At 44.7% G+C, this 15,956-nt stretch overlaps 1 protein-coding gene across 1 annotated transcript in view; it reads right to left on the bottom strand.

Annotated features, from left to right (window-relative positions):
* Window positions 1-2,039: 2,039 nt before the first annotated feature.
* The window catches only part of LOC119710396 (formin-like protein 6), a 34,516-nt gene continuing 20,599 nt past the window's right edge, over window positions 2,040-15,956 (bottom strand). The window contains exons 10-18 of the mRNA XM_038159391.1: window positions 14,443-14,554; window positions 10,357-10,447; window positions 9,767-9,853; window positions 8,006-8,158; window positions 6,912-7,041; window positions 6,742-6,774; window positions 5,257-5,360; window positions 3,232-3,315; window positions 2,040-2,613 (exon numbers count right to left, since the gene is read on the bottom strand). Of these exons, the coding sequence (XP_038015319.1) occupies window positions 2,509-2,613; window positions 3,232-3,315; window positions 5,257-5,360; window positions 6,742-6,774; window positions 6,912-7,041; window positions 8,006-8,158; window positions 9,767-9,853; window positions 10,357-10,447; window positions 14,443-14,554 (899 nt within the window). The 3' untranslated portion in view covers window positions 2,040-2,508. The remainder of the gene's footprint in view (window positions 2,614-3,231; window positions 3,316-5,256; window positions 5,361-6,741; window positions 6,775-6,911; window positions 7,042-8,005; window positions 8,159-9,766; window positions 9,854-10,356; window positions 10,448-14,442; window positions 14,555-15,956) is intronic.

Here is a 15,956-nt window from a genome sequence, read left to right as displayed (position 1 = left end):
CCACAAAAGGCACAGCTATCGACCACTGGGCAGGATATATTTTTAATTGGGAGAGCTGAGCTATAAAACAAGAACAAGCTGTTAAACAGAATAATGGAGAAGAAAGACTTGGGGAGAAAAAAAGTAATGAGGAAAAAAAAAAAAGGAAAAAAAATCTTTAGTTAAAAGAGACTTAGCAGGATTTTGGAGCTGAAAAAGCATGAAACTTATCATGAGCATCACGAGTGCTGCTCAGGGAGGCAGGGATCCCGATGCCATGGCAATGGCTCTGGGATGCAGCACTGTCTGCCAGGAGTCCCATGCAAATGAAGAGAATCCCGAATTTGGAGCTGCAATCGCACCCATCACAGCTGCCCGCGGTGCTCACAGGGCAGCACACGCCCTGGGCAGGGCACTGTGGAGCAGGGCTGCAAGGAACCAGCAGGGAATTGAATTTTCCTCTCTCGGGCAGAAGCGAGGGCTGGAAGCTGCAGATCCTGGAGGTCTCGCTGCTCTGGTGCTGACCTGAGGCAAACACAGCCAGCTTTGTGTCAAACTAAACACCTGAATTGCTTCTGCAAATGTTTTGATGTTTAATAAGTCTCAGGGGTGCTAATTTTGGTTCTGTTTCATTCCTTTCTGCCTCTGAGGAGGGCGACTGGGAGCACAGCCCTACTGGGACTGTTGGGAAGCCCAAATGTGACATTTTTCTGGCTCAGACACGGAAAAAAATCTTCCATCCTCATCTTCCAGCTGTATCCAAGCGTCCCTGCAGTGCTGGTGGTCACCCTTAGCCCTGGAATTCTCTGTGCTGGGGCAGCCAGGCTCTGTCCCTGAGCTCCTGGGGTCCCACCTGGAGCAGCAGAGGTGATCCTGGGAGTGGAGAAGGGTAAATTCCAGCCCAGAGGTGATGCTGGGGGTTGAGAAGGGTAAATTCCAGCCCAGAGGTGAAGCTGAGGGTGGAGAAGGGCTCAGTTCCAGCCCAGAGAGGGGCTAGGGGTGGAGAAGGGCTCAATTCCAGCCCAGAGGTGAAGCTGGGGGTGGAGAAGGTTCAATTCCAGCCCAGAGGTGATGCTGGGGGTGGAGAAGGGCTCAGTTCCAGCCCAGAGTCGATGCTGGGGGTGGAGAAGGGCTCAATTCCAGCCCAGAGTCGATGCTGGAGGTGGAGAAGGATAAATTCCAGCCCAGAGGTGATGCTGGGGGTGGAGAAGGTTCAATTCCAGCCCAGAGAGGGGCTGGGGGTGGAGAAGGTTCAATTCCAGCCCAGAGAGGGGCTGGGGGTGGAGAAGGGCTCAATTCCAGCCCAGAGGTGATGCTTGGGGGTGGAGAAGAATAAATTCCAGCCCAGAGGTGATGCTGGGGGTGGAGAAGGATAAATTCCAGCCCAGAGGTGATGCTGGAGGTGGAGAAGGGCTCAATTCCAGCCCAGAGAGGGCTCTGATGCTGGGCTGCTGAGGGGTGAGGGCACCTGAGCCTGTCAGGGGGTCAGCCCCAGCTCCTCTCAGCGCCCAGCTCAGGGAGAGTGTTCAGCACTCCCATCAAAGCCCAAACCCTGGGCAGAAAGACCCCAAATAAATCAGATCACTCTCCTAAAATAGCTCAGATTCACTTTTCTCTCAACCCACACTGCTTGCAAAGCTGGGAGGGAAAATGCCAGATTTGATCAATGCTCTTTTACAACTGTTTTCTGCTTTTAACGTTAAACACACAATTTTGTCTTTGCACCTCTAGGCCTCCTTTTCCTCCCACTCATTGAGCTCCAGATAATTATTCTAATTAAACACATTTAAAAGCCAACAAACACAGCAGAAACATTTCCTCTTTTGAAAACCATGGATAATTCCCTCCCGTATCCATCCCTTAGATGCTTCATGAGAGTTTTTTATTTTGCTGCTCTGATGTTTTTCTCTTCCAGCCAATGCAAATCTCACATATTGATTAATTTCTGCAGCATTTGTGGCAAATCCATGACACTTGCCATAAAAAGTGCTATTTTTTCATCCTGCTTAGTGGGGACAAGGCAAAATAAAACACTCAGCCAGATACTCTCTTCATTCCATAGTAAGTTTGCAATGTTTTAATAGCAAAATAAAGAAGACTTTGTTTAAATATTCTCCTCTGTGGGTAACAGCTCCCCATTTCATTATAAAATGTGTGAAGTGTTCTTTAGAAATTAGATCACCATACAGAATAATGAAAATATTAATTAAAGCCGGGTCGGAAGTTGGGGTATTCATAGGAAAAGACTGAAAAGAGAAATTATGAAAGGTCAAAATTGAGGTTTTTTTCAATATATGGGAATCTCAAGGTACAAAAGCACAAAATGGAGAGGCTGATCAGTGCCCTGGGATATTACAGGTTAAATACACATAAAATTACAGACTTGCAATTGAACGTCTCTCAAAATGAAGGTGTTCTGCTGCACAGGTGAGCTTGGCAAGGTGCTGCTTGTCACTAAAACAATTAAAACCAATTAAAAAGGGTTCCCTGGGCCGCTCCTGGCCTCGCCTCGCCGTGGCAGGTGTGTTCTCACAGTGGGACTGCAGCACACGCCTTCCTGAACTCCGTGACGAAGGAGCAGATCCACCCAAAGAGCTCCTGGGAGTCCAGGTCTGCGGGCTCCCCAAACCTCACCTGCAATTGGAGATCAGAAATATAAAAATATTCAACTGCAGCACACCCGAGCGAGCCGAGCCGGGAGCTGAACGGAATTCAAGGGGCAGAGAAGAGTGAAATGCCTCCATTATTGCCCACATAAAGAAGAAGAGGAATAAGAGGTACAAGAAGAAGGGGAAGAGGAGGAAGAAGCAAATTTTGAGCTGTCTGAAATCTCCAGGGAAGTGAGATTGGAAATATCCCAAATAAAAGTGGTCCAAGGAGCTGTCGCTGAATGACCTCAGTAACCTGGGTTAATCTCTCTGGCTGGACTACAAATCTCCAGCTGAAGAGGAGAAAATTCAGCAAATCCTGAAGTTTTCTGGCTCTGCAGCGTGGTAGATGAATCCATTCACTAAAGAAAATGTGTACAAAATGTCCCAGGACCAGGATATTCCAGTTTCAGAGGCTATCGCTGCATTTCTGTCCCTTTGTTAAGATCTCTGACCACTGTTAAATATGGGATTTTCTTGCTTTTTCTACAGCCAGTGTAAATATAAGGCAAGTGGGAATTTCTTGCACTCCTTTCCCCTCCTTTCTTCCCTTTTAAGAAAGAAATGTAGCTTTATTTTCATTGCATGTCAATGAGATATGTACCAGTACGTTGCTATAAAGCTTCTTCATTTCCTCGCATCTTTTTGACAGCTGGGAGAGATCCCCTTCGTATTTCTGAATTAAATCCTGTAACAAAATAAAACTCCTTAATTTGCTGTAGGAGCGTAGCATTAAAGCAGGGATTAAGCAGCAGTGAAAACAAAATCATTCAGGGCAACATTTTCACGTCATAAAAATTTCACATTTCACAAAAGAGAAGCACACACATTCCCTTGCAAGAATTAAGACATCAAAGACAAAAAAAAAAAAAAATTAAAAAAAGAAACATTAACATTAGAGAATTTTGAGTGTATTATAAAATGACAAAACCTAAATCCATGCAAAGTGGCAGAGCCAGAGAGGCATCACAAATTCCTGATTTCCAGAATATTTGGCCTTTATGCCTGTGCAGCAAACACCGCCAGTTCCAGGTGCTCAAGGGGCAGAAACAGGGCTTTAGAAACAAGCCTGGAAATAAAATTGCTTCGTTTTGCCTTGGTTGTAACACCCACATTTCAGATTTTTGGGTGTTTTTTTTTTTAATTCTGAAAAACATTTAAAATTGTGAGATAGTATTGGGTTAAACTACAGAGTTAGTGCAGGGACTTGTTAGAGAGTTAACTTGGTTTAAGAGATGTGTAAGTAGTTGGAGAATAAAAAGTAGGATCTTGAAAAGATATATGTCTTATAGATGGTTATATAAAGAAATTATAAAGTATATGAAAATCGTTTGTGAATACTATAATAATACTTTATAGTTAATGTTCATTATAAAAATCAGTAGATTTATATTATATAATTAATATATAAGTAGTAAATTTTTGAGGAAATTAATTTTTTAAAACATTTATGCAGTATTAATAGTGGTAACTATTTAGTAGTGTTATTTATAGAAGACAAAACAACTGTGAAAGAAACACCTGGAAGCACAAAGAGGCGTGGGACAGCAGGGATGGACGTGGCCACACAGAGTGGGGACACCTGAGCTGCCAGCAGCCCCCCAGGGCAGGCTGGGGTTGGATTCCAGGAGGAATTCCTCCATCCAAAAGGATTCCCAGCCTGGCACAGCTGCCCAGGGCAGGCTGGGGTTGGATTCCAGGAGGAATTCCTCCATCCAAAAGGATTCCCAGCCTGGCACAGCTGCCCAGGGCAGGCTTGGGTTGGATTTCAGGATGAATTCCTCCATCCTAAAGGGTTCCCAGCCTGGCACAGCTGCCCAGGGCAGGCTGGGGTTGGATTCCAGGAGGAATTCCTCCATCCTAAAGGGTTCCCAGCCTGGCACAGCTGCCCTGGGCAGGCTGGGGTTGGATTCCAGGAGGAATTCCTCCATCCAAAAGGATTCCCAGCCTGGCACAGCTGCCCTGGGCAGGCTGGGGTTGGATTCCAGGAGGAATTCCTCCATCCTAAAGGCTGTGCAGGGCTGGCACAGCTGCCCAGGGCAGGGTTGGGTTGGATTCCAGGAGGAATTCCTCCATCCAAAAGGATTTCCAGCCTGGCACAGCTGCCCTGGGCAGTGGTGGAGCCCCCAGCCCTGCAGGGGCTCAGAGGAAGGGGAGGTGGCACTTGGGGACATGGGTTGGCTCTGCTGGATTTGTATTCAATGCTCTTGAGGGGCTTTTCCAGCCTAAAGGATTGGGAATGACTGGTGGATAATCAGGACTGGATGATTCTGTGTTCCAGGGCATGATCTTTAAGGTCCTTTCCAAACCATTCCATGATTCTTCAGTCCTCTCTAAACGCCTTCTGTCTGAGGGCAGAAGAAATTCTTACAAATTCTCTCTGGAATTGCTGTTATCCCAAAGTGCTTCTCAAGGGCTGCCTGCTCCTCATCCCCTCGCCTGGGAAGGGAGAACAGGAGGTGCAGAAGCCCTGAAAACCCTTCCCACACTGCACATTACTTCATGAGACACCCTCAGAAGGGAATAAAAGCCCCTTTCCCTCAAATTCTCCTGATTCCCAAGGGTCAGCACTAACTCCCAGGTTACTCCTCCCTTACTCCAGCCCTCAAGGAGGGTGTGGATGATTTACCTTCAGCTCCTTGCAGAACTGGGACTCCTGGGGCGTTGCCTTGCTTGCTTTGGGTTTGAGGAGCCTCCTGCACTGGATAAGGTTCTCCAGCTCTTTTTTTAAAACTAACAAAAGGAACAGAAAATGAGGAACTTCACCTGCACGAAGAGGTGTCCAAAGGGCTGCTGATTTAGGGCACAAGGAAAAGAAAAGAGAATGTGGGTCTACAACACATCTACCTAGGAATATTAAGTTCCTGGTGGGAGGTAGAGCTCCTGAAAGAGGAATTTTCTCAGGGAAAAAATGTGAGAACATCCAGCAAGTGCAGGATAAGGAACAGGTTGAAAACATGGTAATGCAGCAGCCATAAATCTGCCCTTCCCTAGGCTGGAAATATGGAAACAACACCCTTCAAACCCACAATTTGAGTAGGAAGTTCTGGGTTCCTTTAAAGGTAAAAGAATAAAAACTCCTCAAGAAATCAGGAGGAATTCTTGTCAGCCGGCACTGGGCTGCTGCCCTGGGAGCAGCTGGGACAGAGGGCACAGCCTTGGCTCTGGGGGCTGCCCTGGCATCTCCCTGCCTGTGCTGGGCAGCTCCTGCAGCTCCTCCAGGATGTGCCAGGAGCTGGGACAAGCTGCTTCCCTGGGTTTGGTGCCTCTCCTCCCTCTGTGCCCTGCCCCGGGCACAGCAGGAAGCCAGAGAGGGAAGAGCCCAGGCAATCCCACCTGGCTGCCCTGATGGTGCCTCAGGGTTTGGCTTTTCTGTGTTTCACATTCTGTGCTGCTGTAGTGTGCGGGGCTGGGCTTCATTGGTCTGGAGTTACGGCCAACACCCACCTCACACCTTCCAAACCCAGATTTTTATCGATTTCAACATAATAAACATCATTTCCTCCCAGTGACACTCTGCTATCAGCTCTCAAAGGGCTCAGTGTGAAACCCACTGAGCTCACAGGTCATGGGACTGTTTTATGGGGAGGTGGAAATCCATCCCGCAAAATCCATCCCGCAAAATCCATCCCGCAAAATCCATCCTGCAAAATCCATCCCGCAAAATCCATCTTCCATTTGAACAACCTTGTTCTGCCCCTCCTGTTGACTTCACTGGTGCTGGAGTCCTTTTCAGAGAAGGAAACCAGATTGTTTCCCGAAAGTTCTTGGACTCCAGGAAGTTTCTCCTGCTGCATTCCCCCTCCCAGCCATCCCTGTGATGGGGACTTGTACCACTCAACTTCTGTATTTTATGATAAACTCTATTTACCACAGCCAGTACATTTTTTTACATTTCTAAACCACCTGGACACACTTCAATATTTCTTTTCTTTTTTTTTTTAATTCCTCACAGTAACATGGCAGGTTAAGCATCTCCATGGCAACACTTCACCTCAGTGTTTTGAACCTTTAACTCTCTTTACAAACTACAGAGGTGCAGTGAAAACCTGTTCCAAACGACTGCACAGTGCATGAAAATCTGCCTCTGAACATACAAAGCCCATTTACATACCATCAACTTCAGCACTGAGGCCCTTCATGGACGCTGGAAAGGAAGAGAGAGGGGGAAAACATGATAATGCCGTTTATAATGATAATATCATTTATACCGTGAGAAGCACAGCAGTTGAAGGACTTCATTTTTTATTTGCTGATTATTTTCCTCCCCTCCCCTCCTCTCACCATCAGGAACAGCTTGGAACTCTGTCAGCTCCTGAGGAAAGGTGGCCAGCTCGGGCTGGTGTAGGAGGATCTGCTCCACCAGGGCGTGGAGAAGGGTGAAGGTCCTGTCCCTGCCCCTCAGCAGAGAGAGCTGCAACAGAGCAGAGCAACAGCACACCCTGAGCTGTTACAAATAAATAGAACGTGGAAAAGGAAACACAATAATTATAAAACGATTTAAATAATAATAATAATAGAATTAAAATTAATAATTAAAATGATAACAATAAGATAATAAAATAAATAGAACATGGAAAAGGAAATACAATAATAATAAAACTATTTAAATAATAATAATAGAATTAAAATTAATAATTAAAATAATAATATAATAAAATAACATAAATAAAACATGGAAAAGGAAATACAATAATAATAAAATTATTTAAATAATAATAATAGAATTAAAATTGATAATTAAAATAATAATGAGATAAAATAATAATAACATAAAACATGGAAAAGGAAATACAATAATAATAAAACTATTTAAATAATAATAATAGAATTTAAATTAATAATTAAAACAATAATAAGATAATAAAATAATAATAACATAAATAAGACATGGGAAAGGAGCAGCAGAGATGCTGATAGACCCCAGGTATACTTGGCAAGAATAGCAAACGATGGGATTAAACCTCTCCTTTCCATGTCACTGTTTCACACACACTCCTGGCTCGTCCCTGGTGCCTAACCAGGGCCTGCAGCTCACACAGCTCCCCACGCCAAGGGATCTGAACATCAGGGCAGGCAGCACGGTGATGTCCTGCCTCCTCAGAGGCACAGTGCACTCTGGAGCTGCTGCCTGAGGAGGGGAGCACAGCCCTGATCCCAGGCACGGGAGAATTCAGTGCCCAGCAGCAGTTTGCTCTCCTGTGACCGAGGGCAGGTGGTAACACGGGGGCTCCTCTTTAGGAATTATTGCCCCTGTCCACACTGGAAATAATTACATTTATTATTTTATAGCATTAATATGCTAACAAATACTCGCATATTGTCGCTAGCAAAGCTTAGGACGGGATGACTTTAATTACAAGAAGGTATTTACTCACTTTGGCCAGAGAGGACAGTCGGAATCCTCTGGCCACCTCTTTCCCAGCTTTTTCATTCAGGTGGTTCCCCATGGCTAAAATGTACTCCAAGACAGCAACAAACTTTGGGCTGGAGTGCAGCTGCTTGCTCGCCTGGATGTTCTGGGTGATCAGCTGGAACACACAGAGCTCCCTCAGGCAGACTGAAAACGGGGGTAGCCCCGTGGTGCCTGTGCCCTCCCTGTGCCCTCCTGAAGTCCCTCCCTGTCCCGACTCCTCAGGGGGTTTCAGCAAGGGACAAATGCCCCAGGACAGAGCTGTGCTGGCACAGCCACCCCAAAAGGAGTCACATCCTTTCTGGCTGCCAAAACAGCTGCAGCCTCCTGTGCACAAAAAAGGGTTTTGCTGTTTGGGAGCCCAAATTTCAGGGATCAGGGGAAGCAGAGTCTGGAGCTCCATCCTTCACCTCCCTCCTTTCCATTTACTCCAGCTCAATGCTCTTATCAAAATTCTTAGCACAGTTTCCCCACTTCCCCAAAGGAAGAATAATAATTTCCTGTACTCAAACTCAGTATAATTCAGTTTTCCCAGGGAAGCCACCTCCCTTCTAGGGCTAGAGGCACGGAAGGGGATTTTGTTTTCAGTTTAAAAATCTGTATTTTTTCTAGCACCACACCTCTTTTCATCAGTCACCAACGCACAAATTCAAAAACAGGGAGAGGATGAAGCACTTGGGTGCACTGAAAGCTGTTGTTAAAGCATTTATAGCCCAGCTCAGGGCCAGAGGGAGCTGAAAGCCAAAATTCACATTGTCCCTTAGGATTTTAGGTGTACATTTTGTGGTTTAAAAATACCTGCTAGCGTGCATAAGAGCACACTTAGACACTAATTAGCTCTTCAGTGGACATTAAATATCCATCAAAGCAAACAGCGCGTGGAACAACTCCCAAATATTCAATATTTGGCTTCAGTGGAGGACAGCAAAGGTGCAGCTGCACCAGGCAGGGTCAGGAATGTCTGCATCTCCCCTGTGCTCTCCATCTGCTCCTCTTCTGAGCCTCCCTCACTGCTGCTGTGCTTTTAATCACAGCCAGGCAAAGGATAACCACTCGGTCTCACAGAACTTCCACATTTTATTTTTGTTCCCATGCAGAACCATTTTCATGGTGTGGAAATGCTGGTTTTGAATCAAAGCATGGACAAAGCCTGGCAGGTAAGGCGGGGTTGGGATCAGCAGGATGCAGTCATGAGAGTGGCACTTGTTTGTTTGCATCCCCCCACCCTTAGGTTATCCTGGGAAAAGGCAGAGAGGGACTTGAGGGACTCTGCCTCCCAAAAATGCCAGTCCAGAGCTGCAATCCTTAGGGGGAGCAGCTCCTTCTGTCTTCAGGAAATAATAAACCTCTTGGAGATTTGTCAAATGAAATTATTCCTTGCCTTAGACTGATTCTTTCAGCTCATGGGGCCAGAGCCTCCCCACGAAGGGAATTGAATTTTAATGGTGAAATTCACTTCTGTCTTATACAAAGAAGGAGGAAAGTTTAATAACTCCAAATAAAATGTTGAGGACTGTTTCCTGCTCTTTTCTCTCTCTTTTGTGGAAGTCTGTTCTACTGCCACACCCAGGATCCTGAACCTTGGTGGAATAAGGACAATATGGGAAAAAACCCCAAAAATAATCCTCCCAAACTACACAGCCTTGAAATCTGCACTGAGGGGATTTGGGCCTCTCTTCTCAAACTGCCAGCATCACAGACACACCAGGAGGGCTCCTGTACTCACAGGCTCCAGGTCTCTGATGCTCTCGGGGAGCTCACGGATGCTGAGCAGCAGATCCAGCCTCTGGCCCAGCTGGGGGATTTTACACATCTGCACAGAATTCAGCAGAACCAGAATAAAAGCTCACATTCATACCAAAACATGCATATTCCTTTCATTATTTACTGAGCTGTGCCATTGTTTGCCTAATTTCTGTGCTCATTTATTCCCTTTATTCTGGGCCTTGATCCTGTGGGTACACTCTGGCCCAGACCTGCACATTCACTGGATGATTAAAATCAACTGCAGTCCCTTCCTGTGAGCAAAAATGGTTAAATACCTATAATTTTATAGATTATGGCTTCTAGATTTTGGGAATCTAGATTTAGGTCAGGATAAATACTCCGTAGGAAGAGGAGGGAGTGTGACTTGGAGACACGAAGGGATCCAGAGTTCTCTTTTTGTCATCAAGTCTTCATCAGAATAATCCTTCCATACTGATTCTGGGTGAGATTGTAAATTTAAGCTCTAAACAACAGCTTCTTGCAGTGGTTTTAGCTTGGAGAGTGTCCTAAAAATAGGATGTGGTGTCTTTTAATATTGAAACTCCTCACCTCCAGCATAAACTGGTCGACCACGTGCAGCTCTGAGCAAGGCCCCTTGAAGGACAGGTACCTTTCTGCATCCTTGGGTGTGGGCAAATATCTGTCAAGAGAAAATTAAAATTAGGAGTCCTCTTCACTCTGTATTCTGATAAAATAATTCTGCCATTCCCTGCCCTGGAATTTCCTGCATTGTGTGTGGTTTGTGTGTTTCATATTTACTGCTTGTCCTTTGGAGGCATTTGAACCAACTGGGAGATGGGAAGCAAAAGTGATCTGCAGACAGCTCTGGATATCTGGAAATGATTCCATGCACATGAGGCTTGAAAACAGCCAGAATGTCCACCTGCAGATATCCAGAGAATTTAAAATGACAGAATGGTTTAGAAAAGGTGAAACCACGAGACAGAGGAGTTCAGGCCCTGATTTCCAAAGAGGTTGGACCCTTTCTTATCTCTGTTATCAAAGAATCACAGAATATCCTGGGCTGGGAGGGACCCACAAGGATCATCTCTGTCATCTCACAAGGATCATCTCTGTCATCTCACAAGGATCATCTCTGTTACCAAAGAATCACAGAATTATTACTGGGCTGGAAAGGACCCACAGGATCATCTCTGTTATCTCACAAGGATCATCTCTGTTATCTCACAAGGATCATCTCTGTTATCACAGAATCACAGAATATCAGAATATCCTGGGCTGGAAGGAACCCACAAGGATCACTTCTGTTATCTCACAAGGATCATCTCTGCTATCTCACAAGGATCATCTCTCTTATCTCACAAGGATCATCTCTGTTATCTCATAATCACAGAATATCCTGGGCTGGAAGGGACCCACAGGATCATCCTGTCCCTCCTGGCCCTGCACAGACACCCCAACAACCCCAGCCTGGGGGGGTTTCTCGTCTTTATCTTGATTTTTACAGGTTTTTTTTACTTGTTGAAACAGTGGCAGCACAAAACACAGACCCACAGCTTCCTCACAAGGTCACAGACTATCCTCCAGGGCCACAGATTTTGAGAAGATTGATGTTTTCAAACGTGCCTCCACTTGGAGAAACAAACACAGCAGCACAGCTGCCTTCCTTTGGAGATCTTCCTGCCTGTCTGAACCTCCACTGGGGGAATTCACTGCATTTCTTCAGAAAAACCAAATCCGTGTCACAGCTCACACGTGAGCAGTGTAAAGAAGCTGAAATAAGTATTCAGGTCTCCTCTCTTTTCTTTCTCTTAAAACAAACGTCTAAATTTGCAGCAAGAGTGATTAAACATTCATGGGCAGAGCCATACCTTTCCAGTAAAAGTCAAAGAATTTACTCAAAGATGGAAAAAAGCAAATCTTTAAGCACAGGACAAACACCAAGATTTGTGTTACTGTTGTCAATAATTAATATGAGATTTCAGTTGTAAAATTGCTGGGGTTTGAATTAACTCTAGATTGTAGCAGATGAAAATGTAATCCTTTCAGCCTGCTTTACCATCAAGAAAAAAAAAAGAATTTTCATTTAAAAATAAGTTAGCTGTGGTCAAATGAAAGGGTGTTTACTCATCATTAAAAATAGTTCGAGCTTTTAAGCAAATCCATAGAAAGTATTTTAAAAGGTGACAGCAAACATCTTCATTTAATCAGAAATCTGATACCCCATAAAATTCTTTAGCTGCATTATGCATAGAAAATGGAAATAACAGATTATCTGGAAGGTTTAAAGCTTAAAGCATTAAACAATGGCAGCCACGAGAAAGGAGGCACAAAGCCACGTGAATGCATTCCATAAATATCTGTGCACACGGATGCAGCTCTAATGGAATTTGCACGATGAAAAAATTCCCATTTCTCTGGGAAAAAAATGAAGTTTAGGGAGAGATGGAGTGCTTTGCTGGTAAGACACGAGGACAAAGAATCGTTCAGAGATGGAGAGGTTTCTGTATCAAATTCATTCTTGAAGTTTCCAGTGATATCCCACCACTTCCCCTGGATGCATGAGCAGGACACTCTGCCTTGAAAATGGAATTTTGGCTTTCACTTTAAGTACTTTTCACTCTCCTAATAGTAGGATTTTGACATCTTCAAGTATTTTTCACTCTCCTGATGCCTCAGGGTTTGGCTTTTCTGTGTTTCACATTCTTTGCTGCTTTAGTGTGTGGGTCTGAGCTTCATCAGGGGATGCTGAGCTCTGCACAGAGCAGGGAGACAAAACAATTCCTGCTCCAGCTGGGCACCAAGGACAAATGATCCAAACCTCAGCCCAGGAGCACAAACAGCGTGGGCTGGAGAGAGAAAAACAAGCAGGGTGGGAGTGCCTGGGCTAAAGCTGGAACTGGACAATGAACTGCAAGGTGCAAATGGAGCAGAGCTGAGCCAAGGGAGAGACCCCGGGAGCGCTCGTGCATTTTGGGACCATTTGGGTTCATCTTGGGTTCATTTTGGGACCATTTGGGTTCATCTTGGGTGCAGCCCTGGCTGGGCTCTTGTGCTGCCCAAGGTGGATCCACTGAGGAGATCCTTTAATAAATCCCTGCTTTATACTTTAACCCTGCCCAGCCTCTGCTCTAGCTCAGCCTGCACAAGGCATCACTCCAATGAAAGGATTTTGACATCTTTAAGTATTTTTCACTCTCCAGTAGCAGGATTTTGACACTGTGCCCTGGCTCAGACACCCTGACAGGTACAATTTGCCCTGAGAGGAATTTTCCAGCCCTGGACTGTCCTGTTTGGACTCCTGTCCTGCCCACGGGTTCCAAATTAACTGGAGGCCTCAGTTCCCAGAGGTGGAATTTGCCCCGGGGCACCACAATTGAGTGAGGGCTCTCCTCTCCAGAAGTGCTGAGTGCCCTCATGTCGTGCCAGCCCACCACAGAGCACGGAACCAGGGGAAATCGGGAGCTCTCCAGGAGAGTTCCTGCCTGCTCCTGCCATTCTCCAGTGCCCTGGGAATCCAAGCCTTCATTTTGAGATGAATCTCAACTTTACACTCAAAACTCTTGGGGTGGGAAAAAAAATTCAGTTTCTTTTCAGTGCAAGATTTGCACATGGATTCATCGATTTTGGCAGTAAACAGCAATCCCAGGGACAGAATCCTTGAAGCCAGACAGCATGGTTTGAATCCTTGAAATTATACAGCACAGAGCAATGCAACAATCAATATCCCTTACACATTCCAGAGCTGGGACTATTCCCTCAGCATTATTGCCATCAAAGAAAGACTTCAAGGAAAAAAAAAAAAGATATTTCAAGCTTCATTGCCATCATGATTATTGTTATTGTCTGATGGCAAAGAGCCCAGAGGCCATAAATCAGTGATGCCACAGCCATTTCAGCAGCCTGGAGATCCTGGACTGAGCCTGCAGTGCCAGGACTGAGTCCTGAGTGGGATAATTCACTTGTGGGGAATTTCGGAAGGAATTCGAGATGGGACTTTTGAGTTGATTTTTGATGATGCTGTTTCTTTCTCCTGTTTTCTACACAGGTAGGAAGGGTGAGTTCAGCTCACATGGTTCACAAGGCCACAAAACCCTTAGTTACAAGACCTTTTAGGGAGTTATTGACTAATAAAACACTGCTAACAAGGATATTTATGTTTTTGACTCAATCTTTAAATAGTTTCTGTTCTGGACCTGTGTTGCAGTGCAAGCTTTCTTGGCCAATCATGTTATGACACACAAACTTACAGCACTGCAGTCTAAACTCCTTGTTTACCTTTGTAACTACTTTCACACCAAGCTTCTGCCTGTAAAAATGTTATTAAAATGGCCCAAGCATCACGTGGGGACTGGGGTGGAGCAGATCCCACTCCAGGATCCCAATTCTTTCCTTTCTTTCTACATCTCTATCCAAAAAGATGAAATCCAGTTCCTGTGAATTTCACACACCAATAGTTTGCTCACACTGAAATCTGTCCAGCTACAGAAATCTCCACTCTGCTCTAAAGCCCCAAATCCCAGCCACACAAATATTCCCAATATCCCATAAATCTGCTTTAACTCTTGCCTGCCTTCCTCCTCTCCCAACCAACTTTCCAAACTTCACATCGTCTGCAGAAGATTCTGCCTTGTCCACAAGGTCCCAAACCCAAACGATTCCCCCCAAAATTACCTCCTCAGCGCTGTGATCTGCTCATCTGTGAGCCCACCACTCTCCTCGTGGATGATGAAGAGTTTGTCCTTCAGCTCGCTCGGTTTTATACGGAAACTTTTAAGAAAAATGTCTGGAGAAAAAGGATTCTGGGGTTACTTGGAAGGAAACGCTGGAGGGAAGGGAAATCACCAAAGTATCTCATCTGTGCTTAGCAGAATTAAAAAAGAAAGAAAAAAACCCAAAAAAACAACAACAACAAAAAAACCCAAACCAAAACAACAACAAAAAAACAATCCAAAAACCCAAACAACCAGAATATAAAATATTTAGCAGCTGCTATCATAAGGCAAGATCTCAGTCTTCATATTTTCTTTAAATTTACAGAGCAGTCATCAAGGAAAAACAAATCTGAGGATGATTTTCTTCTCTCTTACTGATACCTGCTCCCTGTGTGGCAGGAATTTCTTTTTTTTCAACAAGAATTCATTAGAGAACTTAACTTTTATTTAGATTCTCTCCTACACTGGCCTTGAATTTAGTGTGGAGATCTCTCAGAACTCTCATTTTCCTCTGGTGTTCACAACTCCACTCAAAATCTCCAGAATTCTGAACCTACTGGCATTTTGGAGCTTCATCTTTTTATTCATTAATTTAAGGGCTGTGGTTTGCAGCACTTGCAGCAAGATTAATCAGAATTCTCAGGATCAAATTAACTTTTGATCTGAGTAATGTCCATTATAATAAGGATATGCCAGAACTCTCAGTGATGAGGATAAGATTAAGAAAGGGATGTAGAACATCTGAGTGAAAAACGCTGTGAGAGGAACAGGATCAAAAGGAGGAATTGTGTTATTTGCAAAGCAAAAGAAAGACATTTCCTCAAAGAAACTGCAATAATTTAGTAGATAAAAGTGCTATTACAAGATTCTTTTATCTGCAACAGCACTTTGCCATCACTCTTCCTTTTAACCCTTCAAATTGTTAGTCAAGGGATGCAATAATTCTGAGTTATCTCCATTTACGTGTCCCAATTAAAACTTTACACGCTCTCCAAAATACATTTTTTTCTTATTCATATTCATCAAGATGAAATCATTAAAACTTCAGGATTGACTGCCCCAAATTCTTTACACATGTAACCGCCTTGAAGCATCTCTAGGTTATAGAAATTTTTTGGAAAGGCATCTTTGTAGCAGAAATCAGAGTGCTCTTTGAAGAACAATTACTGCTGCTCCTTTACCATCTACCACTTCTCACCAAGGGAATTAAAAGAGCTTTACAGTATTTTGTTAGGAAGAGCGGGCCTGGGTGTTGTGCTGCCTCAGTGGCTCTGAAAGGCTGTTCTAGGTCTGGGCAGAATCCCACCTGAAGGGGAGAGCAAAGGGTTGTGCTCAGGAACAGGGTGCTGAGCCCTCAGCCAGGGAGAAGCCAAGAATTCCTGCCCTGGAGCTGCCCCAAAGGCTCCTCATCCCAACCCAGCCCCCTGCCCAGGGCTGTGAAGTCACCAGGAGCCCACAAAATGGGAGAAGCCT

The sequence above is a fragment of the Motacilla alba genome, chromosome 20, assembly GCF_015832195.1.
Source record: "Motacilla alba alba isolate MOTALB_02 chromosome 20, Motacilla_alba_V1.0_pri, whole genome shotgun sequence".
Lineage (NCBI taxonomy): Eukaryota > Metazoa > Chordata > Aves > Passeriformes > Motacillidae > Motacilla > Motacilla alba.
This window is presented reverse-complemented; position numbering and strand designations above follow the sequence as displayed.